This window comes from Carassius auratus, chromosome 35, assembly GCF_003368295.1.
Source record: "Carassius auratus strain Wakin chromosome 35, ASM336829v1, whole genome shotgun sequence".
In the NCBI taxonomy this organism is placed as follows: Eukaryota; Metazoa; Chordata; class Actinopteri; order Cypriniformes; family Cyprinidae; genus Carassius; species Carassius auratus.
The window spans coordinates 18,032,721-18,059,902 of NC_039277.1; the positions used below are offsets into that span (position 1 = coordinate 18,032,721).

The 27,182-nt window shown below is 35.7% G+C and overlaps 2 protein-coding genes across 5 annotated transcripts in view; both read right to left on the reverse strand.

Annotated features, from left to right (window-relative positions):
- Window positions 1-1,078: 1,078 nt before the first annotated feature.
- On the reverse strand, window positions 1,079-6,136 carry LOC113054729 (creatine kinase U-type, mitochondrial). Of its 2 annotated transcripts, none has more exons than XM_026220487.1 (10): window positions 6,030-6,136; window positions 4,736-4,926; window positions 3,570-3,768; window positions 3,082-3,177; window positions 2,769-2,990; window positions 2,242-2,327; window positions 1,846-1,969; window positions 1,622-1,756; window positions 1,403-1,528; window positions 1,079-1,317 (listed from the first exon to the last, which is right to left on the reverse strand). In XM_026220487.1, the coding sequence occupies exons 2-10, from the start codon at window positions 4,882-4,884 to the stop codon at window positions 1,201-1,203; spliced, it is 1,254 nt and encodes a 417-aa protein (XP_026076272.1). In that variant the 5' UTR covers window positions 4,885-4,926; window positions 6,030-6,136; the 3' UTR covers window positions 1,079-1,200. The 2 variants fall into 2 exon arrangements, with proteins under 2 accessions (XP_026076272.1, XP_026076273.1); XM_026220488.1 differs by lacking the exon at window positions 2,242-2,327 and adding an exon at window positions 2,528-2,613.
- A 615-nt stretch (window positions 6,137-6,751) lies between these two features.
- The window catches only part of rasgrf2a (Ras protein-specific guanine nucleotide-releasing factor 2a), a 31,649-nt gene continuing 11,218 nt past the window's right edge, over window positions 6,752-27,182 (reverse strand). The window contains exons 9-28 of one of the 3 annotated variants that reach the window (XM_026220489.1): window positions 26,254-26,372; window positions 24,895-25,055; window positions 23,849-23,915; window positions 23,601-23,737; window positions 22,867-22,949; window positions 21,688-21,936; window positions 20,652-20,744; window positions 19,637-20,040; window positions 18,675-18,800; window positions 17,661-17,750; window positions 17,414-17,520; window positions 14,352-14,464; window positions 13,365-13,425; window positions 13,174-13,277; window positions 12,986-13,070; window positions 11,465-11,662; window positions 9,589-9,668; window positions 9,386-9,503; window positions 9,215-9,283; window positions 6,752-8,264 (exon numbers count right to left, since the gene is read on the reverse strand). In XM_026220489.1, the coding sequence (XP_026076274.1) occupies window positions 8,166-8,264; window positions 9,215-9,283; window positions 9,386-9,503; window positions 9,589-9,668; window positions 11,465-11,662; window positions 12,986-13,070; window positions 13,174-13,277; window positions 13,365-13,425; window positions 14,352-14,464; window positions 17,414-17,520; window positions 17,661-17,750; window positions 18,675-18,800; window positions 19,637-20,040; window positions 20,652-20,744; window positions 21,688-21,936; window positions 22,867-22,949; window positions 23,601-23,737; window positions 23,849-23,915; window positions 24,895-25,055; window positions 26,254-26,372 (2,563 nt within the window). In that variant the 3' untranslated portion in view covers window positions 6,752-8,165. The remainder of the gene's footprint in view (window positions 8,265-9,214; window positions 9,284-9,385; window positions 9,504-9,588; window positions 9,669-11,464; window positions 11,663-12,985; window positions 13,071-13,173; window positions 13,278-13,364; window positions 13,426-14,351; window positions 14,465-17,413; window positions 17,521-17,660; window positions 17,751-18,674; window positions 18,801-19,636; window positions 20,041-20,651; window positions 20,745-21,687; window positions 21,937-22,866; window positions 22,950-23,600; window positions 23,738-23,848; window positions 23,916-24,894; window positions 25,056-26,253; window positions 26,373-27,182) is intronic. The other 2 variants (XM_026220491.1, XM_026220490.1) reach the window with 2 other exon arrangements.

Sequence of the window (27,182 nt, forward strand, 5' to 3'; positions counted from 1 at the left end):
TACTTGTAAAATAAATAATCCAATCATACAAAACATATGTTTAACGTTGAAGCACTTGGCCATTAGGGGGCGTTTGATGCTTCTGATCCAGGAAACCGTGGACTGCATGAACCGCCAAATCATGGAAGAAGAGCTGATTACAATACTGGATTAAGGACATTAAAGGTAAATGGCTCGATTAGTGCAATTTTATTATATTGATTTGTTTTTATATATAGTTCAGCATTCCTCTGTTCCAAGGTACAGTGATTTTATCAGATGGTAAATTGTTTAAACATCATAGTCATTGGCTAAATTTAAGTTTTGACCCCCTTAAAATACCTACCTTTATCATGACTTCTACAGCCAACAAAGTGAACCCATTTAGTTGAAGCGCACACATATTAACCCCTACCCCTAACCTGTTTCTCGCTTAAGTATAGAACCAAGATTAGCATTATTAGACAAGGCACTAAGCAGCTCTAAATGGAGAAATTAGCCCCAATGGATTAGTCTGTCTAACGATGGGAGGCCAGTGTCTGGAGTTAAATTAATTAGTTTAAACCATTGTGTTAAGGAGGTTGGGCCTATCTGCACTTTATAATGTACAGACAAAAACTGTGCTTGCATAGAGTATAAATATGTTTTTACTCAGTCAACTCCCCAGATGATCAAATAGCCTATACTGAGTAGGTGACATTGAGACAGACCTCAGACTTATCAAGAAGTCTGAGACAGAGAAAAAAAAAAACAGTCTTTGGTTGATAGTGTAGTACTTGGGCCATGTGTCCATTTACTGGGTTCTTAGAACTTTAGCTAAATGTTGATCTGATAAACTCAGTGTCTATGACAGCAGAGCAACTGTGTGTGGCTTTGTTATTAACATCCTGCTGCTAAATACTTTAGAGTAAAAAGCTTCTGGTAGCAACATAAGATGTATACAGTACACTTCAGGCGACGTTACAAAACTAGAACATTTCTGTTATAACAAAAGAAGCTCTTTACACTGCTACCAAGCAAATAATTTTTGTTGATTGTAATTGCAGCATTCTACCAGTTGCTAACTGTGTGCACAAATATCAGAAGAAATCAGAAAGCATTTGTAGTTTAGGGTACATTTTATTGAGCTTTCTATACATATAAGACCTTCGGTTTTGGGATTAGTGGAAGGAGTGTCCATGTTTCTTTTGCTGGGTCCATCCTTCATTTAAAGAGCAGTGCTCACTTCCTAGACTGTTGGATGGGGGCGGGGATCTTTATATCCTGGCCCTTTTCCAGCCTCTTTTCACACTCAATAAGGTAGTTGACACCATCGACGACTAGCTGCACCAGTTCCACCTGGTAAAGAAAAGCACGCCAGAGTTTGAAAATCTTATGCATGTAAAACTCAATGTAGTTAACCCACTGGTTATGAATGACCTACCTCGGATTTGCCCAGGCGGTCAAGGTTTGAGATGTCGAAAGTATCACCCACTGCAGCTGTGTCCACACCTCCAGTGCCACGCTTCTGCAGCCGCAAGTTTTCCAGGATCTTGCCAAAGCGAGCGTCCTACAATCAATTGTTTGCATTAGACAGGTTTCAACACTGGATATACCTTATATCCAAAAGCTCTCACTATAAGATCAAGGTAATTAATGTTACCTTGCTGAGCTTTGGCAAGCGGACGTGTACTCCAGCCCTGAGGCCAGTACCCAGGTTGGATGGGCAGGTCAGGATGTAGCCAAGACGTTCATTCCACATAAACTCCCAGCCTCTCTCCTGAATCAGGTGTTCTACCTGTCCAAAAGATGGAAGACATTAACCTCATAGGACAATTCCATATAAGTTGGTTAATAGTTAAAAGTATGAAGGAGGTGTGTTTTTACCTGTTTGAGTCCTCTGCAGAACCTCTCAAACACCCTTTTCATGTTGCCACCCTTTTCCATTGAGATGACACGAGTGTGGTCTTCCTCATTGATCCATATTAAGAATGTCTTCTCATTGTTATGCCTTGCAAATGATTGGATGTTTAAGAGACAAAAAGGAGCTCTACTCTACCGTCAGTCATGCCAGCAAGTCCTTTTTGTTTTATGAATGAAGAGTATTTTACATAAGTATCCTGTGTCATGCATTCAATTTAACATTGAAGCAACATATGAATATGTTTTATCTGAATGCAGTCATTTACTTGCAGGCAAATGTGAGAATATTTATATTGTGATATAATTGTTAGTTATGCAAAAGGTGTTCCAAATCATGCCAAGAACTTCCTAAAGCCATACCAGATGCCTCTTGCATCTGGCCAGTCTCGGGCCATAAAGGCACAAGTCAACAAGGGGGAAACAGGTTTGTCAAACAGGAAGTGGTCCTACAGAAGGATGAAAGGAAGACAAGGTGGAACTGGAGGAGGATCACAGAATAAGAGGAAGACCAGACACTTGGAACACTTCTTGAGTCAAATGCAACCTACAAAAAACATGGAAGATAGGAAGAAGGGTCTAGAACTAAAGAGTGGGGACTGTTTGGGGTTGTACTACCATGGCTTGTTTTCTCTCCCTCTAGTCTTACCATATACCACGAGCATCTGGCCAGTCCCTGGCCATCCCAGATGCAGTGAGCAAAGGAGACACAGGCTTGTCAAAAAGGAAATGCTCCTAAGCCATGCCAGCATGAAAGGAATAGTTCAGTATCATGATTTGTGGAAGCAACTCAGTTAAACCCAATCACATTATCAACCAAACACTTTACCTAGAACCCTGTCGGAACCAAAGTATCCCATTATTGAAAGTGCTTTATGGGAGAAACTCACATCGATAAGTCTCTGCTGCTCTTCTTCAGTCATTTCAGTCAGGCTGTAATAACGACCAGAGAGGTCTCCCTTCAGGCCAGCCAAGGCCTGGACCGTGACCCTTTCGACTTCACGTCGCTCAGAGCGGCTGCAGGCAGGGGGAAGGCTGAGGCCACGGATACTGCGGCCTGTGCGCACACGGGAGGATAGGACGTAGTGTTCATCAAACACACCTGAATGGATCTGGAAGATAAAGACAATAAGGAAATGTTGATAGAAAATACAATTAAATGGAAATCTGAGAAACTCATTTTGCATGAAGAAAGACGTGCACCTTGGAGGCATCCAGGTCAGTGGGATGCTTCATGGTCTTTGGGTCATAGCCATTGTGCCTGTCCTTGATTACAGGATCAAAGATTTCGGCAAACACCTGCAACATCATTCAGATGAGGAGTCAAGGGTGTTGTCTCTACATTAGTTTGCACAACATTACCTTGAAAACACAGGAGAGGCAGAGCCAGAAAAATTCAGCTTATATAATAATAAATTAGATTTGGCCAAGATGGTTTATTTAGTTTAGTGGTGGTATAGTTAGCAGACCAACATAGTTGTACCCTTAACCAGCAAAACTTGGTCATTCTGATGAAGCAGGATGGTCAAGGAAGTCTTGCTGGTTAATCTGGTTAAAAAGCATGCATCCCAAACAAAATGCATGCTGTTGACCAGCTGGTCTTTTCATAAAGGTTTGAACAAAACAACCTTGGGAAGACAAATTGGATGTCACATAAAAACCAATGAAGTAGTTTGAATGTATTGCTGTACCTCATAGCTCTCCTCGTCACCAGCGACCATCCCAACTGTCTTGATGAAGGGATGACCAGGGTTGTCCACACCAGTCTGAATGCACTGGTCAAGAGTCCAGTTGTTCGGGGTGATCTTGTCCCTCAGTTTGGCATAGATGGCTGGGGTCAGCGCACTGGCCATGCAGTTATTGTGTTTGCGAAGGTCAGGGAAGTCAGCACTGTTGAGGAGCACAAAGTCACATCTTTAGTCATGTTTTGTCTTTGGGTTAGACCTAGAGCCTGTGGAAGTATTGACCGAGAGGAAAATAATGTCCAAATTGTTGGCTATCATGCCCCATGGCATTCTTGTTGGAATGAAGTCTGTTCAGCAGTAGAGTAACGCAACAGGGAGCACTACAGAAAGTCATTTCTGTCTATTCATTCAGTAGTTGCATTCAGAATTGGCCCTGGCTCAAATGGCACACTTGTTTAAGTGTTTTAGTCAAATTATGAGACTACACTAGTGAGGAATTTTTAGTGGACTACTAACTGATTATCTATCCAGGATTAAGTCAGCATGGATTTAAAGGATTGCAAAGAACGAGAGAGGCATTTTTGAGGCAGATGAACTTCCTGTGAACCAGGCCTTAATCCAAAATCTATAGGAATGCAACAGGAGACTGACTGATCAGAAACAGTTACTGTGGTTTCTTGATAGATGGTTCAAGTATGCATTTAGGTATGGGTTGTTGGTTTTTGATCACTCTAAAAGATAAACTCTCCTCAAAGTTGGTCCCTTTAAGAAACTTAAATCCTGGACTGCTGATCTGATTTGATCTTTGGCATCTATTAGAGTAGTGCAAATAAGGTGGCGTGAGGGACAGGACATAAGCTTCTTAAGTGTCATGTTCCCACCCATTTACCTTTCACTCAGTTAACATCTGATACTTCATCATACTACAGTACATTATGACCATCTGATCATATTTTTTTCCATTACAGAACAGGTGCAAGTAAGCTAACGGAAAAGAAAGGACCTCACTCTTCATGGGTGCATTTGTTGAATGTTAAAATCTTATCAGCTTCTCATGCATTTTAGCAGTGTGTTAAGTGACCAGTGGTAATCATAAATCAAATCTAGATATTTATTAAACACAGACTAGCTATTTGTTATGCAATATTATCAATATTGCATTGAGTGCCTACCTGGGAGGGTAGAGTTTCCTCCTCTGATCTGCAGAGACGGTAGCATTATCACTCATCAAGTAACCGGTTGCCACTGCACCAGCTCCAAGACTTGCCATGATCAAGCCAGTGGTGCGGCTCGACATCACCTTGGCGAAAGAGCTTGCCATCTTCAAAACGTTTCTTGTCAAAAAGTTCTGATGGGATCAGCACTGGTAAAACAAGGTGGCAAGTTCTTCACAATAATCATAGCAGTAAATACTTATTTTAAAGACTGTAGCTACATTATCAAACAATCTTTGTGTTAGTTGATGGTGTCCTAAGCTGACAAGTGTCAACTGATTTAAGAATGGCAGCTTACTTGTTTCTGACTGGTTGATTAATTCCTTCCACTAATTGTCCTAAACCAGTTTCTAAAGGATAGTTATGGAGGAATGTTTCTGAGAATTGTTCTAAATGTAAGGCATAGTTAAGTAGTCAATCCAAGCATAATTTTGTAATATTTTGTCAAAGGAACACATCAAATCCATTTCAAATACACTTCTAAAATTTGGAAGTCCAATCAATATTGGTTTTTCCACAGCAGATTCTTAAACTCTAACATTTGGTGACATCCTTGACAAAGTCCTTTTGACACTGCAGCTGGACTCTAAAAGTGCTAGTCTTATTAATAGACTAGCAGACTACATGAAGTGTTTGGAACCGAGCCCCAGCTGGCACCAGTCCACCCCGAGTCCTCGTGCTCTGACGTGACATTCTGATCCGGTCACACAAGCAGACACAAGTCCCAACCAGAATCTCTCAGCTTGAACTCAGATCTACATTATACAGCAAAACCATGAACACTGCGATACTTCTACTTCAGGTGGCCTGTCATCACTTGACTGTGGTTTAATGTCTATCTCTCAGTGGAAGTGTTGGGGATTATTAGGATTCTAAATCAAGGATTAGTCCAGAATGTACTACTAAATAAGACAAACTACTGTTTAATGTAGTTAAAGATGGCACAGTGATTCAAACAGATGATTCCAATTGAAATAGTAACCTGTCCTATATAGGTATCTGCAATCTATTTTACAGTCATTCAATACAAAATACCAAATTAGAAAAATAATTAAAAAGATATACCATATATACACTACAGCGCACTTTGTTATTAAATGATAAGTAAATATCAAAGCAAATAAAACAGTTGATCGTTGCCACTTTGCATCCAGCATTTTCAATATTTGCAATTTAAATAAAGTTTCTCCGGATACATATTGACATTAAAGTGATTTTTGTGAGCTAGTAATATAAGAGAAGAGAGTTTTACCTGTAGAGTCTCCTCTGTTACAGTAGGCTGTGTCAGGAAACACACAGTCTGTGAGGAAAGCTGGCGCTCCTCCCAGGATATGGGATTAGAAGCGGACCTGATGGCCAATCCTCTTCCACGTAAATGCCAGGTCATAACCCATGTTTGTCGTCCGACTTGTCCTTGAGACCTGCCGCCATAGTCCAGCATTTTGCACCATATGCAGTCTCTTAAATAGAACCACTACCAGCTCTTTAAAACGTCTTAGTCTTACCAGGACAAGTGGACATCTACAATACTTCTTTAATCACATTTTTATCCCTTTATCAAGTAACTTTTTGATGCACAGACAGGCAGCAAGGTTGCTGGCTAGAATGAAAAAACATAGTCTGATTATCTAAACGATTGTTTGCTGTCCCTTACGAAAGGAAAATATATTTACCAATATATTTCTTAAAATATATTGTAATATATTATTTTCCCTTTTTATTTTCTAAAATATTATATATTTGAATATATTTAATCATATATTGATGATACAAATATTATAAAATATATTGCAAAATATACAAATGATTGCCACTTTCAATATATTGCAATATATTGGAAAAAATAAATATGTATAAGAATATATGCCTAATACATTACATGATATTTTCCAATATACTGCAACATATTTTTGTTTCATAAGGGGTTATTCATCTTTTAAATGCATAATGGAAAACAAGCATAAAGAAGATGAGACAAAAAAAGGTTTATTTTATTAGTTACAGCTACATCATGGATAGATGTACAGCACATTTATGTCAATGACTGAAAAAAGATGTGAATTCATTTATGAAAAGAGGTAAAGACACTCCTTTAGGAAGTATCATGAGTTGACAGCATTATTTGAAAAAACAAAGAATAAAAAAAGCAGGGCTGCCTAATGTTTACAATAACTACCTTTTCCAGGTACAAGTTAAAATAATATATATACCAGAATAAATAAAAAGGGTACTGCACATAGTCTGCTGAACCTATGTTTGAATTAAACAATACTCTATTTCTCTTTGTACAAAACTGGCTTAAATGCACACATAGAAACTCTGAAACACTGTGTAAAATGTAATACTGTCACGATACAGCTGGGAGGAGAAAACTTTAAGAAAACAACCAAAAACTAAACTGGTGAATGATTTCATGCCAACAATGAACCACTTCTTCTGCATTAAGCAGAAAGTATCTTTTCTTGACATGGTATGTTACCACAGTGTGGAGTGTCATGTAAATACCATAGTACATGGATATGGTAATAAATCAAGACAAAATTACCTTGGCATTACCATCATTGTACCATCAGATTCTTTGAAGGGAGCCATTAAGTGCAGAATATATGTATCAAATGCTTCAAACAAAAGAAATGGCTAAAAATATATAAATTAAGAATATGATTAAGTAGAGATTCATGCAAACACATGCTAAAAATACCAAATATTTCTTCAAACAAAAACATGCTAAATGAGCAAATGCTAAAACATGGCAAAATGCAGCTGACCTGCTGTGTAAACGGATGATACCTAGAGTAATATTAACAAATGACAAAAACTTAAAAACATAATTCTTATGCTAAACAGTAAACATGCTTGGTTGCACTTGCAAACTCCAGTGGATCAAAGTATTGACATGAGTCTCATACATGCGGGCAGATTATTATGGAGGAGTGATTGAGAAACTTGCATGTCAAAATTGGACCAATGAACATCAACAATTCATTTCTTGACATACGAACAGATTTTGCAAGCATACAAATATGATTCTGATTATAGTAAGGGAATGATCAGATTTTAAAAATGGAACTGATATTTTGCATTCAGGTAAAAAGAAAGATTATCAAATTTGTTATTAAAATGCATCATGCTAGAAACAAGCTCTATGAAATATTATAACTGTACATAATATTTATATAATATACAAAAAGGCACATTTAAACCTGAGTTTACAGCAAAAAAAAAAAAAAGAATAATTATGACACAAACAAATGACATGGAATGAAGTAAATATATGGATAGGTTGTCATTTCTATAGTGGACAGACTTCAGTTGAGATGTAAGTTAAGAATCCCGTAAACTGTTTCTTACTTGATATCGGAGTCTGGTGTAAACATTAACATCAGGTTTAGTTTGCAGGAGGGAGTCTTGGCTCAATCTTCAGAGATAATTCATAAAGTGTGTCCTCGTCCATTACAAGAGTCTTATCGAGGAGGAACTGTGTTACCTGAGAAAAGAAACAGCGATATGTAACATAAATTGAGAGTCTTAAAGCTATAAAGCTACTTTACCGTATTTGATATGCAAATTTTGAAGGTTTCTAAATGATCAAAACTTTGCTGTTAAACCTGTTGCACACTCAGTCTACTCCATGTCTTCTGTCTGACCTTTAATTTAATTGTACAAACCTCCACCTTTAGCTCAGGCTTCACGTGTCTTTCTGCTGTCAAATCTTGACTGATTTTATCAAGTGAATGTCAGAATAACTGCAGTAATATCTCCAGATCAACTCTTTCTGGACTGAAGCAGCTCAGCTTTACCTGATTCTCCATCAATCATGTTTTAGAGTCTCAAATATGATCCTCAGGATCTTTTGAGGAGCATTTGTTTCCAGAAGCTTTACTTTCACTGAGGAATGATCTTCACAAGCCTCCTCAATATCTTTTGAGGAGCCTTTTCCACATCAATAATCACTGGATTGCATTGCATTATGTTTTGATCATTTCAATCTCATCATACTAAGACACATTATTGGAGATATAGAGTGCAGACGACTGATATTTATATAATTTTATGTGAATATCTGCTATCCTGTTATATAGATCTAATTGATTTACATTACAAGCATCAGAATTTCATCTTACTTTCTGGCCACATAAATATCAGAATCTGCACCAAACTGCATATTTTATAGTTTGTGACTGAATAAAATTCAATTGTTTTTTCCTCCATATTATCACTATATCACACTATATGAGCCATAAATGACTGATGTATCAAAACATAAAAAATGTTTCAGTCTAAAAAAATACATATTTTTTTGCCTATTATTTCACATGTCAGATTTTACAGGGTTAAAGTGCATGAGCAACGAGCTTCTGTCTTGAAGTGTGCACTTTGCCTGAAGCAGTTCTGTATCTACTTCTTCCATAAGACCCCTAAACGTTCAGACAGTACCTTGGGTTGCAGATCTATCCTGTAGGGCGCCTGCTGAAACTGTCGGATCTCTCGTATAATGTGTGAGATCTGTGAAAAACAGCAAAAAGACATTTGAAGACAGGTTTACAGATCCTGAGATGTGACATCCTACAAATCATTTCCATGTAAATTGGAGGACTGTGTAAATACCATCCTCATTTTAGAGAAGTTGACGAGACCCTCCTCTGTGAAGTTGGGCGTTCCCTCCTCGATAAACGCCAAATCCGTCAGGTACATGCCCAGATAGGGCACACACGGAGGGTTACAGCTGAAGAACAAATATCTCTCTTAGTGTAAAATCACAGAGTATATACTGTATATATCATGTGCAAATCTAACAAACTCAAACTTACTTTTTCAGAGTCTCCCTCAGGTTCTTAAACCTCCCTTCAGATGAAACTATCTTCTGGAGTCTGTCCATAAGCGCCTTGGTCTGAAAATAAGCAAAATCCCACATGGTTAAATTTAATGACATGCACCAAAATCTCAAAAACCGTGTTTGTTTACATTAGGTGATCATTCCTCATTTTTCCTGTCCTGGCCAGGATTTCTTTTCTTTCCTTTCCTTACTTGCTGAAGGTAATGACTGAAAATATTTGTGCACAATGTATCGTATTTTAATCGTGATCAGGATTTCTGCTTCTATTGATTTATTAAGCTTGTATTTGCTAGATTTCAAGAGTGTGAATCCCCCAATCAAAGCTTTTGTCATGAGCTGAAACATTTTTTTCCCAGTTGTTTACTTTATCTTCACAACCTGGCAGCCATAAACACGCGCTCCTTCTGCATTATGGAAAAAGTCCTTGTAATCTGAAAACATCAGCAAATATGTAAGTAGGAGTTTCTATTGAGATATTCTGCTCAAATGAAAGTGTTATACGAGTGCATTAGTGCATATATATTTTCTTTATATTAATCAAACAGCAACAACAAAGAAATCACTCACTGCTCTTGATTGAAAAGCTTTTGTAACTTTAATGAAAAATAATCTTTCATACAACAACTGGAAGAGATCTATGATCATTTGAATCAGTTCGAGAGTTCGGAGCGGGTTCGCGAATCATTTGAGTCAGTTCGGGTGTTCGTAGTGGGTTCGCGAATCATTTGAGTCAGTTTGGGGATCGCGAACCATTTGAATCAGTTCGGGAGTTCGTAGCGGGTTCGCGAATCATTTGAGTCAGTTCGGGAGTTCGTAGTGGGTTCGCGAATCATTTGAGTCAGTTTGGGGATCGCAAATCATTTGAATCAATTTGGGAGTTCGTAGCGGGTTCGCGAATCATTTGAGTCAGTTCGGGAGTTCGTAGCAGGTTCGCGAATCATTTGAGTCAGTTTGGGGATCGCGAACCATTTGAATCAGTTCGGGAGTTCGTAGCGGGTTCGCGAATCATTTGAGTCAGTTCGGGAGTTCGTAGCAGGTCCGCGAATCATTTGAGTCAGTTTGGGGATCGCGAACCATTTGAATCAGTTCGGGAGTTCGTAGCGGGTTCGCGAATCATTTGAGTCAGTTCGGGAGTTCGTAGCAGGTTCGCGAATCATTTGAGTCAGTTTGGGGATCGCGAATCATTTGAATCAGTTCGAGAGTTCGTAGTGGGTTCGCGAATCATATGATTCAGTTCGGGAGTTCAAAGCGGGTTTGCAAATCATTTGAATCAGTTTGGGAGTTCGTAGCGGGTTCGCAAATCATTTGAGTCAGTTCGGGAGTTCGTAGTGGGTTCGTGAATCATTTGAGTCAGTTCGGGAGTTCGTAGTGGGTTCGTGAATAATTTGAGTCAGTTCGGGAGTTCAAAGCGGGTTTTGAAATCAGTGAGTCAGTTTGGGTATCGCGAATCATTTGAATCAGTTCGGGAGTTCGTAGCGGGTTCGCGAATCATTTGAGTCTTTTCGGGAGCCTGGAGTGGGATCGCGAATCAATTGAGTTAGTTTGGGGATCGCAAATCATTTGAATTAGTCCGGGAGTTCAGAGCGGGTTCGCGAATCATTTGAGTCAGTTCGGGAGTTCAAATTGAGTTTGCGAATCATTTGAGTCAGTTTGGGGATCGCGAATCATTTGAATCAGTTCGGGAGTTCGTAGCGGGAGGACTGTAGATAGCATTTTAAAAGGAAAACAAGGCAAAACCCAGACATTTTAGCAGTTTAGAAATCCCGGGCCAGGACATGTCTGGGGAACAGAGAACACATGCTCACACTAGTTTACAATCCTTTGGAATCTGGGTGGCTTTCTCGACTCACCTGTTTGCAAACCTTGACCCAAGTCTTCTTTAACCTGTAGATGGCGCTGCGGTTCAGAGCGGATGTGATCTCTAAGACGCCGTTGTAGTTGTTGAGACAGCGGCATATATCAGCCACGGCCAGCCACTTCTCAATGGTTGCTGCTCTGGAGCTCACGTCTGCATGAGCCATGATCTGAGACGCTACCAGATTACTCATCTGATCAAAAAATTGAGAAGAAGTTATACTGACTCACTCACACCACATTTACATTTCAATGCATGCATATTTAATGTTGTCTTTTTCAGGTTTAAAGATGTGAGAAAGTGCTGGAGGAACAGCAGGAGTTCGTGAATTGATGTAAAGCAACTATTCATTTTATTATTTACAAATAATGTTTTTTTTTTGTGAGAGAGAACCTACAATAAAATTCGTTTTTTTTTTTTTTTTTTTTTTTTACAAAGAAAAGCTACAATTCTTGTTAATTTTGTAGAAGCTGATGTCATGCTAAAATGTTTTTATTTTGTGGTCATGAAGTTTGTATTTTTATTTGATTTAATTACAATTATAATAAAACTTTATATTCATAAAATGAATTAATATATAAAAAACATTCTTATTTGATTAATTTATATCATAATATATTTGGAGACAATATGCAAAAGTAAAAACTTGAACACAATAAGAATTTTGCAACTGTTTTAATATGTAATTGTGTAATATGTAAATGTGTATTTACTTACTAACTTGCATTATTTATGTACTAACTTGTATTTGTGCATATGTATTTATATTTACATATATATCTACTCCTGACATGTTTAATTATATGTACTCTTGTTAGTACAATATATTTGCTTATCAAAAAAAACAATAAGGTCCTATATGTTAACATTAGTTAATGCATTAGCTAAAATGAACTGACATTTAACATTATATTCTTCTCAGCATTTATTAATCTTTGATAACGTTAGTTAATCAAAGTACAATTTTTCATTCTTTGTTCATGTCAGTTCATGTTTGATTTAAAAAATGTTAGTAAATTAACAAATGCTGAAAATAATTTTTGTTCATTGCTCATTCATTGTTCATGCTGCATGATAATAATGGATATAGCTTAATGCAATTATTAAATCCATGTCTGCAAGTTATTTAAATAATTGTATAGTCTGATGTGCTTCATGTTTTTAAGTACAACTATAACTTGCAATTGTAATATATTTCTGTCTTTATTTTAAAATGAGTTATAACACTACTACTACTACTAAATATTATGATAATATAACATACTGCTAATCAACATCAGAAAACCGCGAACATGCATTTATTTAAATGACTTAATCTCAAGAGTCTTTAAGTAAATATTTTAAATATTAAGTTTTGTTTCTTATGATTTTCAACATCTTTTATACCAAAAGCGTCTGTTTAAATTACTGTAATTCGTTTTGTAGACACGTGTTAGTCACTTATTTTAAAATATGATTAGGCATGTCCAAACTTTTGACTGGTAGTGTATGTTTATGGTTTATAATTTTTGCCCACATCATTGAAGTGCTGACTGGTCTTCATAATGTATGGAGTCCTTTCATTTTTGTCCATTTTCATCCAGCCTTGACCAAGAAACTCCCTGGAAATTCAAACACCTTCATCAAACATTCAGCAGTATATCACCATCAGCTTCAGTCGTAAGCGCTCTGAAGTATTTATTGTTGTTCTGGTGATGCACTCACTCATATGGAATGTTCCGGAACACAATATGGTCCAGTAGAGTGATTTGTTCTGCTAGTTCCATCGCCGACAGCGACTCAAAGCATTCGGCTCTCGGAGAGTCGGACTAGAGAACACATAAAACGACACCGAATGAATGAAATGCATCTATGCACACAATTCAGGAAGACCTCAGTGCTGCGGTCACACTAACCATGAGCACAATATCCTCAATCTTCAACTGTGAATCATCTTGTTCTTCTTGAGAAAGTGCACTGGGGAAAGATGAACATTATTAATGGAATTAAAACTCTGTCATTTAATTATTTATTCCACACATACGAGTAAATGATTAAGTGCATATTTTATCATCTAAATTCCATTTGAATTTGCCCCAAATCTTGTCTTTCAAAAGTTTTGAATATTTTTCCTTTCCTTTGAAAGAAATTAATACTTTCAGCAAAGTTGCAATAAATTGATCAAAAGTGACATTTATAAATGTTATAAGGGATGTTTCACGGGTTTCACTAAAATAGTGACTGTTTTCAACACTGATAATAATTAAATCAGATTATTATTCTGTTTTCTAAAGGTCATGTGATACTGAAGACTGGAGGAATGCTGCTGAAAATACAGCTTCGATCACAGGAATAAACTACATTTTAGGATACATTTGTAACAGACATTTATCTGTCTTATATTTTGACCTAGTGTCTTTTTGGTTCCTTCAGATCATTTTCATTAGTCATTTCATTCACCTGGTGTTAACTAATTATCTCATTGCCCCATTGTTTCATCCATGCATTAGTCTTTGTCTATCTTAGCTTACGCTTAGTTTGGATGTGTTTCTCTATGGTCTAAAAGTATTTATCATTTAAGTCTATTCAAGAGTATACTCCTTCGTCGTGTGATTCCTTATATGTGATTCCAACCAATGCATAACAACATTCACATAGAAAATAGTTATTTGAAATTGCAATGATATTACACAGTATTACTGTATTTTACCAAACTCAAACTTTTTAATGCTAGTGGAGGTGTTTTAACTAATACAAGGGTGAGTAGACAATAAAACATTCTCTGTGATCTATTTCCCCTTCCAGTGAGACGTCAAACAAATTCTCCCAGATTTGTACAGATTTATCACTCGTGCATCTTAAGCACACAAATTCATTCTGATTTCAGTTTGCTGGTGTGTCACCTCAGTATATTAGCTGTGGCCTTCCTCTCCTGCGGCAGAAGATCTGGATCTCGCAGCACTTCCTCCAGCAGAGCGATCACAGCCGTCGTCAGCTCTGCGTTCATCTCAAAGTCCTACAAAGACAAACACAGCGTTTCAGGGAAGATGCTCCTGTAATTTATGCACTCCGTGTATGTAAACGTGACCCAACCATTACTGCAGAAGAACGGACATGAACATTGGTCAGTGTGAGTAGACACCACAAATGGTGTTTGTGTGCATGCACAGGTTAAATTAATTTATTGTAACTGCTGTTCAGAAGTTTGGGGCGAGTAAGATTATTATTTTTTATGTTTTTGAAAGAAGTCTCTCTTGCTCACCAAGCCTGCATTTATTTGATCAAATATACAGTGAAACAGTACTGTTTTGAAATATCATTATAATTTCTATTGTTTCAACTATATTATATTTTAAAATGTATTTTATGCGTGTGACCAAAGCTGTATTTTCAGCATCATTACTCCAGTCTTCAGTGTCACATGATCTTCAGAAATCATTTGCTGCTCAAAAAATTATTTTATCAATGTTTAAAATACAGTGGTGCTGCTTCATATTTTGTCACAGAAAATGTGATTTTTGAATAAGTTCAGATGAAAAGCATTTATGTAAAGTAGTATTTAAACTATTTAAAATGTAATTATTTTCATATTACAAATGTCTTTACTGTCACTTTTGACCAATCTTATGCATCCTTGATGAATTAAAGTATTAATTAAGTTAAATCATACTCACATCAAACTTTGGAATGATAGTGGATTTAAATAATACATTTTAATATTCCATATTAGAGAATTTTGAGTAAATATGTAAAGTAAACATGAAACACAATTTTATTTATATAGTGCCTATATATATGTTAATATATAGCAATTTAAATAATCCCTTAGTGTCTTCTGGATGCATGTAGTTGTAGTGCAAAGTGATATGCTGCTCTGTCCCTGACATGAGTTAACAGCACGGGGCCCTCGGGGGCCCGCTGACATTTCAGAGCAGTCACTACTGCACACGATGAAAGACTGAAGGCCAAAGCAGGTCTGACAAAGATACGTTCATGAGGTGTGAGACACGTCACAGCAGCTGTTTGAAACTGGTGGGCCGCAGGTCTGTCCGGGTCACATAATAAATGCAAATCAAAAATGCCGCTAATAAATCATATAATCATGCGTAAGTGGAAAAGTTTGAGCATGAGAATGAGTTTAAGGTTGTTTTGTGTGCTTTGATACCATAAAAAAAATCTTGTTAGATCACAAATCAATATTCTCCTGTTACAAAACCAGCTGAGAACAACCGAAAACAAAGATTTAGAGTAAATGGTGGAATAAATTTAGAGATGAAACACAAACATTTTTAAATAAGCCACTTTTTATATTTTTGACTAATTTGCTTCCAGTGCCTGTCTTGTTTCCACCATGGAATAAAAAAATAAAATAGTAATTGATACTTTTTATCTTAAGATTGTGTCTATTTTTTCTTGAAATTGCAAGTTTACATCTCACAATTCTGACTTCTCTCAGAATCTCTAGTTTACATCTTATTTTGCAATTTTGACTTTTTTTCCAACAATATTCTATTTATTATTTATTGCAACTTTATCGCACAATTAAGCCTTTTCTTTATATTTCACAATTAACAGTTCTCAAAATTGTGAGAAAAACAGTAATAATTGTGAGATAAAAAAATAATAATAATAATCGCAATTATATTTTTCTTTATTTTTTTCTATTCTGTGGCAGAAACAAATTTCCTTCAGACTAAAACATCCAAAGTATAGATTTAAATGTTTATTTTATTAGGTAGCTAATAGTTTTTATTACCCCCCCCCCACCCCATTTCAGGAGCATTTACATACACCAAACATTACAGTTTTATTCATATCTATATTCTGAAGGGGTTTGTTCATATATCGTTAGGATGATTTATATGGCTGTTGAGGAATTAAAAATCCCTTCTGTAAAAACCTTTAATATATCAACAAAATTAAACAGGAATTTTAAACCTCACTCTATCCAATGTTTCGATTTATATTCTGGAGATGTATGCAAATAGTGTAATACAAAATAATTGATTAATCAACTGGGGAAGTATGCTAAAAATGTAAAAATCCTTCCAATAATTTATTAATAATCCCAATAAATCATAAACAGTCCATAGATCTCAATACAACACTGAGGACGCGGTGGATCAATAAAATTTTCGAAGGAACTGTCTAGAGAAAAAAATGGAGAAGTCCTATATGTTTGTGCTAATCATTTTACGCCGGACTGCCTTACAAATGAGGGTCAGTCCAGCGCTGGAGCTGTGCAAAGGTTACTTCTGAAAGAGCGATCGATACCAATGCTTCTTGTGCGAACGTCATCTCCAGACAAACGTGTCATAATTTGCTTTGCAAAAGATTAGAAGGCTAATGTTGCTAAATCTACCATTATCTCTGCCTGTTTTCACTGATGCTGTTTTCACATGCTACCAGAATGATCGTAAATAGGAATGTGGTAGTTAAAATTGCATGTGAAAGCAATGTGAAGTAATCTGCTTGCATTTGTCAAACTCATAATGTGATGGCACGCGAAGGCACCATGAGATTTTCCTTATTTTTATTCGTGCCATGCTCCCCGTCTATGTTATTCATAAACACGCATTAACTGCACAGTACAGTCAGATTACATGAGACTGTACTGTTTTTCCGGAGCATGAGATGTTGAAGCTCCGCCTACTTCTGCAAAGGGAGGCGGGAACCCCTTGCTCATTTGCATTTAAAGAGACAAATACAAAACGGCACATTTTGGCTCATACTGTACATTAAAAGTGCCAGTTTCAACAAGCTGTAAAAAATTATATGTGGGGTATTTGAGCTAAAAATTCACATACACACTTATTATACATCTTGTAAAAACAGCATAATAGGTTACCTTTAAGGCATTATATCCTCCTTGCAAGATATGTGTCTCTGTTATGACTGATAAATCACTCAAGGGCAGGGCATTGGGAACAAACTGTCAGCTTGGAAATGATTCAAGTCAACAAACCTGCGAGTGTTTGGAAACCCAGTGGCGCAGGACATTGAGCACCCTGTTGGTGGCGGCCCTGCGGATGAGGAACTCCTTATCGTACGATTTCTCCGGGTTGGTAAATCCTGAATGAGAGACAGTAGAATAGATGTTAGATGAGGATATGAAAGCTTAACCAGAGCCGTGTCATGACTCCTCAAAGACCCGATGGGAGATGTGTTTCAGCGGCGAGGGCAGCTGTCCGACCCCATCAGTGTCATCTAACCTTGCGGGCTGCTGTGTCCAGCTGCGGCGGTGGCGATGGCGAAGGCGGACGCGGGGGACACGGCACAACGGGAGCCATCGGGAGACTGACCTATGAAGTCACCATATCATGGAAAATTTGATTTTCTTGTTTTGAAATATGAGATGAATCCAGGCAACCTGGGGACGTTCGCTAAACTTTTGCAAACATTCTGGCAAACGATCTTCCAGTAACATTAATAGAATGTTTGTCCAAATGTTCTCAAAACATTTGCAAAGAAACATTATTTATACATCCTTCATGGAACGTTTTTCTTCTGTTGGATGTTTGTCTAACATATTTTTTTAAATGTTACATCTTAGAATGTTCAGGGAATGTTTAAAAGTAACGTTCCTACAATGTTTGCAAAATGACAAAATGGAATGTTCCTTTAAAATATGTTTGTACAAAGGTTATGGGTTCGATTCCCAGGGAACACATGTTAGGTAAAAAAATATTAGCCTGAATGCACTGTAAGTCACTCTTGATAAAAGCATCTGCTAAATGCATAAATTAATTTTAATCTGATTTAATGCAAACATTTAAATCCTTTTTCCCAATCCATGCAGACTGTTTATTGTAATTAAACTAATCCAACTTCATCAGGTGCATTTTGGGATGCTTTTTAAACAGTACAGAAGAAGTTAATTTGCTGGATTTAGATTTTAATGCTTTTCCTGCACTACGAAGTTCAACTCATCCATTTACAAAAATTAATGAATGAAATAAAAAATGTAATGCAAATAAAAAAAACATTCAGTCAGTTGTGTTCCAACTTTGACTGTTAAGAGTAGATGTTTTAAAACATCCCATTCAATTTGGTTTAAAAATCTTAAACTAAATGATGTATTTGGTTTAGGAAACGTCAACTAACAAATGAACTTAATGGGGAAAAAAAAAAAATGCTACTGAAGTGTACAATATGTATATGTCATAACCTAATTCTTACAGTGCACTAAAACTATCCATGAAAATCTAAGAGTGAGAGAGCAGTACCTGTAGGTGGTCTGTAGCGGAGGTGTCGGGGGGTGGACGGTGAAAGGCATGGAGACATGTCTCCAGAATCACTGGACGTGGGCGTCTCAGGAATGAACTTATCCATTGATACTGACTCCAGTACAGCTGTCAGGAACATCATACAACATCAGCCATGCATCTATCTTGACTATATGGACAAAAAATATTGGGATACACCTCTTAATAACTGAAATTAAGGTGTTTAAATCTGACTCATTGCCACTGGTGTATAAAATCAAGCACCTAGCCATGCAGTCTTCTTTTTTCAAACACTTGTGAAAACATGGGTCGTTGCAATAAGTCATGATAAGTCTGGGTTTGGCGGATGCCAGGAAAACATTACCTGTCTGAATGCACCGTGCCAATTGTCAGGTATTTAGAGGAGGAGGAATAAAGGTATGGGGTGTTTTTTCAGAGATTGGGCTAGGCCCCTTAATTCCAGTAAAGGGAAATCTTAATGTGCAGCATATCAAGACATTTTGGATAATGTTTTGCTTCCAACTTTGTGGGAACTGTTTGAAAAAAGGCCCAGCATGACTGTGCCCCGGTGCACAAAGCAAGGTCCATAAAGATGAATAAATCATCTTTCCATAGATGCATGTTTTGTTATGATTGGCCGAGATACAACTATTTGAAAATTTGGAATCTGAGGTAGCAAAGAAATCTAAACATCGCCTTAAAAGTTGTCCAAATGAAGTTCTTAGCAATGCATATTACTAAACAAAAATTACGCTTTAATATATTTATGGTGAAAAACTTACTAAATATCTTCATGGAACTCGATCTTTACCTGATATCCTAATGATTTTTGGCATAAAAGAAAAATCGATCATTTTGACGCATACAGTGCATACAAATATACCCCAGCGACTCAAGACCGCTTTAGTGCTCCAGGGTCACACATCTGATTTTCTATCCATTAGCGCACCCACAACACTCACCTCGTCGAATACTCCGTCGCAGCTTCCCACAGAAGGCGTCTATACGAGGCAGCTCCCCGCTCTCCTCTGGGGTGGAGGGGCTGAGCTCTGGAGAGCTGGGGCCCCGACTGAGGTCCAGAGGGGCTTTGGTGCAGGTGGGTGGAGGGGAGGTGATGACGGGGTTGTAGGGAGACGTCGGGCTGCCGGCCGCAGAGAAAGATGCCGTCGACAGATCCAACGCTCCTCCCTTAGAGCTCACAGGAGAGCTGAGCGACAGCTTGCGGGAGTGGATGGGGGAAGAGGTGCGCGAGGGGATGGAGACGGGCGGAGGAGAGGAGAACTTGCGAGAGAGCCGAGGGGATTTGTTGTTCAAGTGCTCTCCACTCCAGGTGCCTTGGTTGGTGGCGAAGAAAAGCTCAAGGGACCTGATCCATCAGCGTAAGATGGAAACGAGTAAATAAATGCAGTGCACAACCAGATCCATCTATTATTCATCTATCATCCCAACAGAGCTCATTTACACACAGTCATGTGAAAAACAAAGGTTGGTGTTTCAGTATCAGGACATGATAAAAAAAAATCATCTGGTCCTTGGCACGTCTCAATATTTAATATGAACAACAACACATGATATATCACAACGTGTCATTATTTATCATGATTCATTGATCACCTTTAAGTTTTGCAACCTTCAGGTGTTTGTTAACTCAACGCCAAAGAGGAAAGACGTCAGTAATGATCTTAGAGGAGCAATTGTTGCTGCTATTAATTTGGGAAGGGAAAACCAAGAGTGTCTTTTCTTTTTCACATGACTGTATATAAGTCTTTAAAGGTACAGTAGCACATACAACCTGCATACCTCTTAAGGATCAGAAAGAGGGTGGAAAACAAGCACGAAAAACTACATTATGACAACAAAGCTGATTTACTGCTAATAAGAATGAATATGAAGGAAAATAAAGTCTGAAAAGGACACGAGGGAAAAGTCCCCATGAAAAACCAAAGGGGACAGAGGGAGAGACGGGTGATGAGTTACTTGGACTGGTCCAGCGCTAGCCTTGTGATCTTCAGGCTGTAGTCTGGACAGATGGAGGTGATGGACAAACGGTCGGACGAATGATACTGAACCCTGCGAGTGACAGTGAGGGAGGAACAGGAGGATTCACACTCACACAGATGGAGCCAAAGTATAACATTTATGTGCAGCTGAAGAAATTATGGTTTTGTCTCATCCATAATGAAAGAAAATAAGTTTATGTGTTTATGTTTTATATATTTTAACCTTTCTTGCACATATTCTGCAGGATTACATTTTTTTTTTATGCCGTCAGTTTGCATGTTTTAAATTGGGCGTAACATTGAATAACATGGTTTTTCAGTAAAATGCAGAAAATCTCGTTTGTGTTTGCATACAATTGAAAACTGATCAAGAAATAATTCAAATATTAACTGAATATCAGAAATGATTCTTAGTCGCACACCTAATATTACATTAATTAATTACCATTCAATAATTTGTGGTCAGTAAGATTTTATATTTTCAGAATAAATATTAATAATAAATATTAAATATTAATAATAAATAAAAAACCATTATAACATATGATACATTGTGTTTTATTGTCTCTCATGACAATGCTCTATCTATTCTAATATTAATTATTTGATTATTATTATTATTAATGGAAAACATCACAAATACCTGAATTTCTTTATTAGTTTTTTTTTTGTTTTTTTGTTTTTTTAGCAGGTATTACTCCAGTTTGAAAAAAAACAATAATAATTATTATTATTATTATTGATTCATTTCTGGTCAGTTTAATAAATTCTTGCAGAGTAAAAAAAAAAAAATCCTAGTGATTCCAAACCTGGCAGCTTACAAACTCAAAATGAGCTTCAAATGAAGAGTGATGACTGGCATTCAAAAAAAGGATGAAGAACATGTTTTGAATGTGTGACAGTCAAACAAAACAATTCAAAGAAAAACAACGATTAAATAAATACTTTTTGCAATTCCTTTGCACTGAATGAGAAAAAACCCTAAAGGCTGCTAGAGTGTGTGGTTCTCTAACCTGACAGGTATCGACGTGAAGGGTTTCTTGTAGATGTCGGCCAGTTTGTCCATCACGACAGCAGCGGTGGTGAAGATGCGGTAGGTGTGGAGGAAGGTGTTGAGGAAGTCGATGGACAGGAAGCGCAGGTCGGTCAGTCGTTCCAGGAGTCTGTCCACGCTGGCGTAACGGATCTGTGGCACCTTGCAGGAGTTCAGTGTCTTACTGAAGCAGATGTCCACATCGTCCTTGTGCAGTCGGGCGTCAGACCTGCAGATATGAACGAGCAGATTATTTAACTGTTTACTATTTATGTTGAATTCATCTATGCGATTTCTGTGCTGTTACTGTAAACTAAAATTTAAACAAATTATTATTATTTTTTTTTTTGTAAATTGGAATTATGCTGAAATGAAATAAAATATGAATATTAGATAAAAAGCTTAAATTATAATGAAAATTAAGAATGATGTCTTGGCAGCTAAGAAAAAAAAATGTATACATATATATGTGTGTGTTTTTAAATAGATTTCTATTTTAAGCAAATAAAATATTTTTTTATATTTTTAATATACATTTTGTTTTTATATTTGTCACATTTTTAATAAAAATATGATTCATTTTAAAATAACTATGTTTTTACTGTATTTACAAATATCTTTATTTTAAATAATTAAAATAACATTTTAACTAGTTTGTTAATTTTTTCATATATATATATATATATATATATATATATGTGTGTGTGTGTGTGTGTGTGTGTGTGTGTGTGTGTGTGTGTGTTTATAAGTGTAAATAAATATGAATTTAAAATGAAAATATTTTTGTTAAGTACATGCATGTTTAAATAAAATAACATGTTTTTATAACAAATATATGTATTTCTATTAATAAATAAATCAGAATTCAAATAAAAATAAAGAAAATTAAAAATTAAATTGAAACATGAAAGTTACTAAAACTAAACTAAAAATAAAAAAGCTAAAACCCTAAAAAATTGACTAAAGCAGATAACAAAATGACTGAAAATGTAGATGTATATAAAAAAAAAAAAAAAAAAAAAAAAAAAATATATATATATATATATATATATATATATATATATATATATATATATATATATATATATATATATATATATATATATATATATATATATATATATATATATATAAAATAACACTGGAGTGAGTGTTTTACTTGATCATGTGTGGCACAGTGACTTTGGAGTTGTCCTCAAACACGCTGGTCATCAAGCCATTGCAGCGAATGTTGTCGATGCACTAAATGACATAAAAATGTGTGAAAAGAAAAACAGAATGCAGTGACTTCACTCTCACACAGAAGCAAATGCAATAATATTTCATCAAAATGATCAAACTAGGAGAGCGCACAATATACGAGTTAACAATCATTATCATTATTGTGAATGATCAGTTTTTGTCTGATTAGGCCGAGACTGGAAGCATATAACATCAGGTCTTATTTTTCCTATTCAGATTGTTTCTATAAAATTAAATGAAAGAGTTCATCTGAAGGGTGTAACAGTATAGATACATAGAGAAACAAAAAGACCAAAACAGCTACCAGTATTAACCCCAATTTGCATACCGGTTCATCCAAAGTGCAGAGTGTATAAAAGACTGTTCATACTAAAAATAGTATGCAAAAACTTTACCGTAAAGTCAGTGAATCTATTTATGACAATGCAAATATGATGGAAACTTCTCGCTCTTGTGCATTTCATGCATGTTGATTTCTAGCTACAAAACATGAACTTCTGCTCTTTCATGTTTGACTGAATCTCTGCTTTTGAATAAACTTCATTTCTCGTGCATTTTTGCTTCGTATGAGTTGTGATATTCGTAGAAAAGCTGTCTGCGGTTTGTTCTACACATGCACACACTGTGTTGCACGTATTGTGCAGATTGTACCTGGCTCATGTCGCTGGTCCAGGCTGCTTTCTCCTGTCGAGACGGCGCGAGCAGAACCACTGAAAATGACGGACCATCAGCAGGTTCCACCACTATTTTAAACTCCAGGTGACTGAGCCCCTGACCAGCAGCATTATCTGAGGAGATGGAGAATCAAACCTCACTACATCGACTTCATTGATAGTTAGCTTCATGTTGGTAGGACTAGGATTGATGGTATTAATAAAGCTGTCTGAAGTCCCACTCACAGTCTTCATCACTGGCGTCCAGCTCCTCGATGAGCGTGCACTCTATCAGAGACAGCGTGCCTCCTTGCTGTGGTTTTGAGGAAAGATACTTTAAGTTATTTTATGCTTTGAAACGGTTAAAGTAATGAACTGAGCTTCTCAATGAAGGTGAACGGTGATCAATACTGTAAATTAAAAAAGAAAGAAAAAAAAGTGGGGTAGGGACAACATGATGGTGATTAAATTATGAGAATATTTTAGGGTGAACAAATTCTTTAAGAAGTTAAAATCACTTTGATTCCTTTAATTGCTGAGCTGTAGTTATTTTCAGGGTGACTCGAATCACTTTGAGCAGGAGCATATTTTTTATTTTTTATTTATTTAAATAAAGAAATGATATTAATTTAAAAGAATACATATTTATAAAATATATATTTTCTAAAATAATTAAAACATATTTTTATAATATATATATATATATATATATATATATATATATATATATATATAAATATATATGTGTACAATGTCACTATATATGATAAAAATATGTTTTAATTATTTTATATATACACACACACACACACAGGAACATACAGTTAATATAATGAATAATATAATTTAAAATAATAATTTAAAATAAATATGCATATTTAAATATACTTTTTATTATAAAGTAAATTTTAAACAAGTATTTATTTAAATGTTTTAATAATATTAAATAAAGAAATATTATTGATTTGAAATAAATAATACAGGTCTATAGTAAATAATTTTATTTAATTTAATAATATTTTATTTAATAATATTTATATTTCATGTTTTAAATAATGCATGTTTATTTAAAAAAATATTTAACAATAAAGCTACATTTGAATAATATTTAAATGTAATATTTACATACATACACATATATATATATACATACATACATACATATACACACACACACATATATATATATATATATCGTTTTTTGGATGAACTATTCCTTTGAGAAACTCAAAGCATCACTTTGATTTTTTCACTTGCTGAGCTGTTATTATCTTCAGAAGGACTCGACTCACTTTGAGCAGGTGCAGTTTGCCGCCGGAGGTGCGTGTGCAGATGAGGAAGTGTTTGGTGAACAGAAAACACTGGCGTTCGCCTTCTTTCCTGAGCGACAGTGAACCCAGACGCACCTTACTCAGTTTACCCTTCTCCACGGAGGGCAGCTGAATCAGAGAGCCTACAGGACACACACACACACACACACACACACACACACACATCAGCTCAGTACCCAGAGGAAGGAGAACATTAAAGACAGTGTTTCAGGGAGAGAGGGCAGCGCTGTCTCACCCAGAGACGCTCCTCTATGAGACAAGATGCATTAAAATGGCACATTAGATCTCATTAGAGCACATTTCACACCTTGCTGTCAGTGTGGAGCAGAGCTGAATGAGATCAGTGTTTGTGTAGAGCTGAAACAATCACACACAACTACTGACTGACTCCACTTAAGATGCGCAACTTTAGTTTTAAATAGCAAACAATAATGAAATACAATAAACAATGCATTTTAAACAATTACATTTTTATTTTAACAGAAATATTTTATATATTTTATTTTATAAGTATGTTTTTATATATGTTACTTTTCAGAATAAAGAATTTTTTTTATTTATTATTTTATTTATTTTGATTATTTATTATTTATGTTTTATTATTATATTTATTCTTTATATTTCAAATAAACACCATATATATAAAATGTTTTTTTATAACAAATATGTGTGTTTTTATAAAATAATAAATCTGAATTTAAATAAAAATAAAGAAAATTAGAAATTAAATAAATTAAGTTGAAACACTAAAATTACCAAATCCAAAATAAAATAAATAAAAAGCTAAACAGAATTATATTTAAAACAACTACATTAACAAACATAACAGCATATAACAAAATTACTTGAAACTGAAATAGAAATGAATATATATAAAATAATATATATAATTTGAAATTGAAAATATTACATTTTAATATTTACATTACATTTAAAATACATAATACTTTTTTTTTTAAATAAATTTTAAATAAATTATAAATAATTTTTTTTTTTATAAATGTATATGTTTAACATTTAAAACTGAACAGATGCATATTTTAGGTACATTTTAAAAAGTGAACATGTAACCCATAAAAATGGTATTCTTTTCCATTACATGTTAAATAGTAATCAGTAATTAATAATAAATAAAAACAAAGCAAATAAATAAAAACAGTTACTGTGGATCCGTTGGTAGAGAATGGCACTAGTAATGTTGCAAAACAGAGAAACAAACAGGAAGGAAATCACTAGATGAAGTATTGGGGTAGAAGGTCATGTGACGAGGACGTCCAGCAGTCAAACACAAATGAATGACTGCGGTGAAGCGTGTCTCACCCTGCCGTACAAACGTCTGGCTGGTGTCCAGCAGGATATCACAGCCCTCCACGATCATTCGCTCGATCGCCAGATTCTTACGGATGTTTTCTGTGTCACTCACTTCATCGTGCATCATTCTGAGAATAAACACAAAAACAGCTGCATCATCTCATGTACACATTCAATTGATTTTAAGTGTATTTCAAATCAAAAAGGCTACAGAATCATGACACATTCTAGGCTTGAGAGAAAGCCGTGGTCACGTGAATATTAAAAATACAATTCAAAAGCCTTGTTTGCATTTAAAAGCATAATTTTTTTTTTAATAGAATAACCACAGGTTTAGTGGTTGACATCTGATATCATTTCACAGCATCTTACTGCTTTAATAAGTATGATTTTAAAAGCCGGTAAAGAATTACCGTATTTTTCGGACTATAAGTCGCACCTGAGTATAAGTCGCATCAGTCCAAAAATACATCATGACGAGGAAAAAAACATATACAAGTCGCACTGGACTATAAGTGGCATTTATTTAGAACCAAGAGAAAACATTACCGTCTCCAGCCACGAGAGGGCGCTCTATGTCTTCAGTGTAGACTACAGCAGCACTGAGCAGCATAGAGCGCCCTCTAGCGGCTGGAGATGGTAATGTTTTCTCTTAGTTCATTTCTCTCGGTTCATGTCAAATTAATTTTGATAAATAAGTCGCACCTGACTATAAGTCGCAGGACCAGCCAAACTATGAAAAAAAGTGTGACTTATAGTCCGGAAAATACGGTAATTAAGAGCGATTATAGGAATTTTAAATAATACATATACATTTTAAATACAGATTTTAAAACAAACTAAATAATTCGATTTTTATAATATATTCTATATTATTTTAATGTGAGGTGTTTTTTAAGATAACAAAATGTATATCATACATTTAATTTTTAATTTTT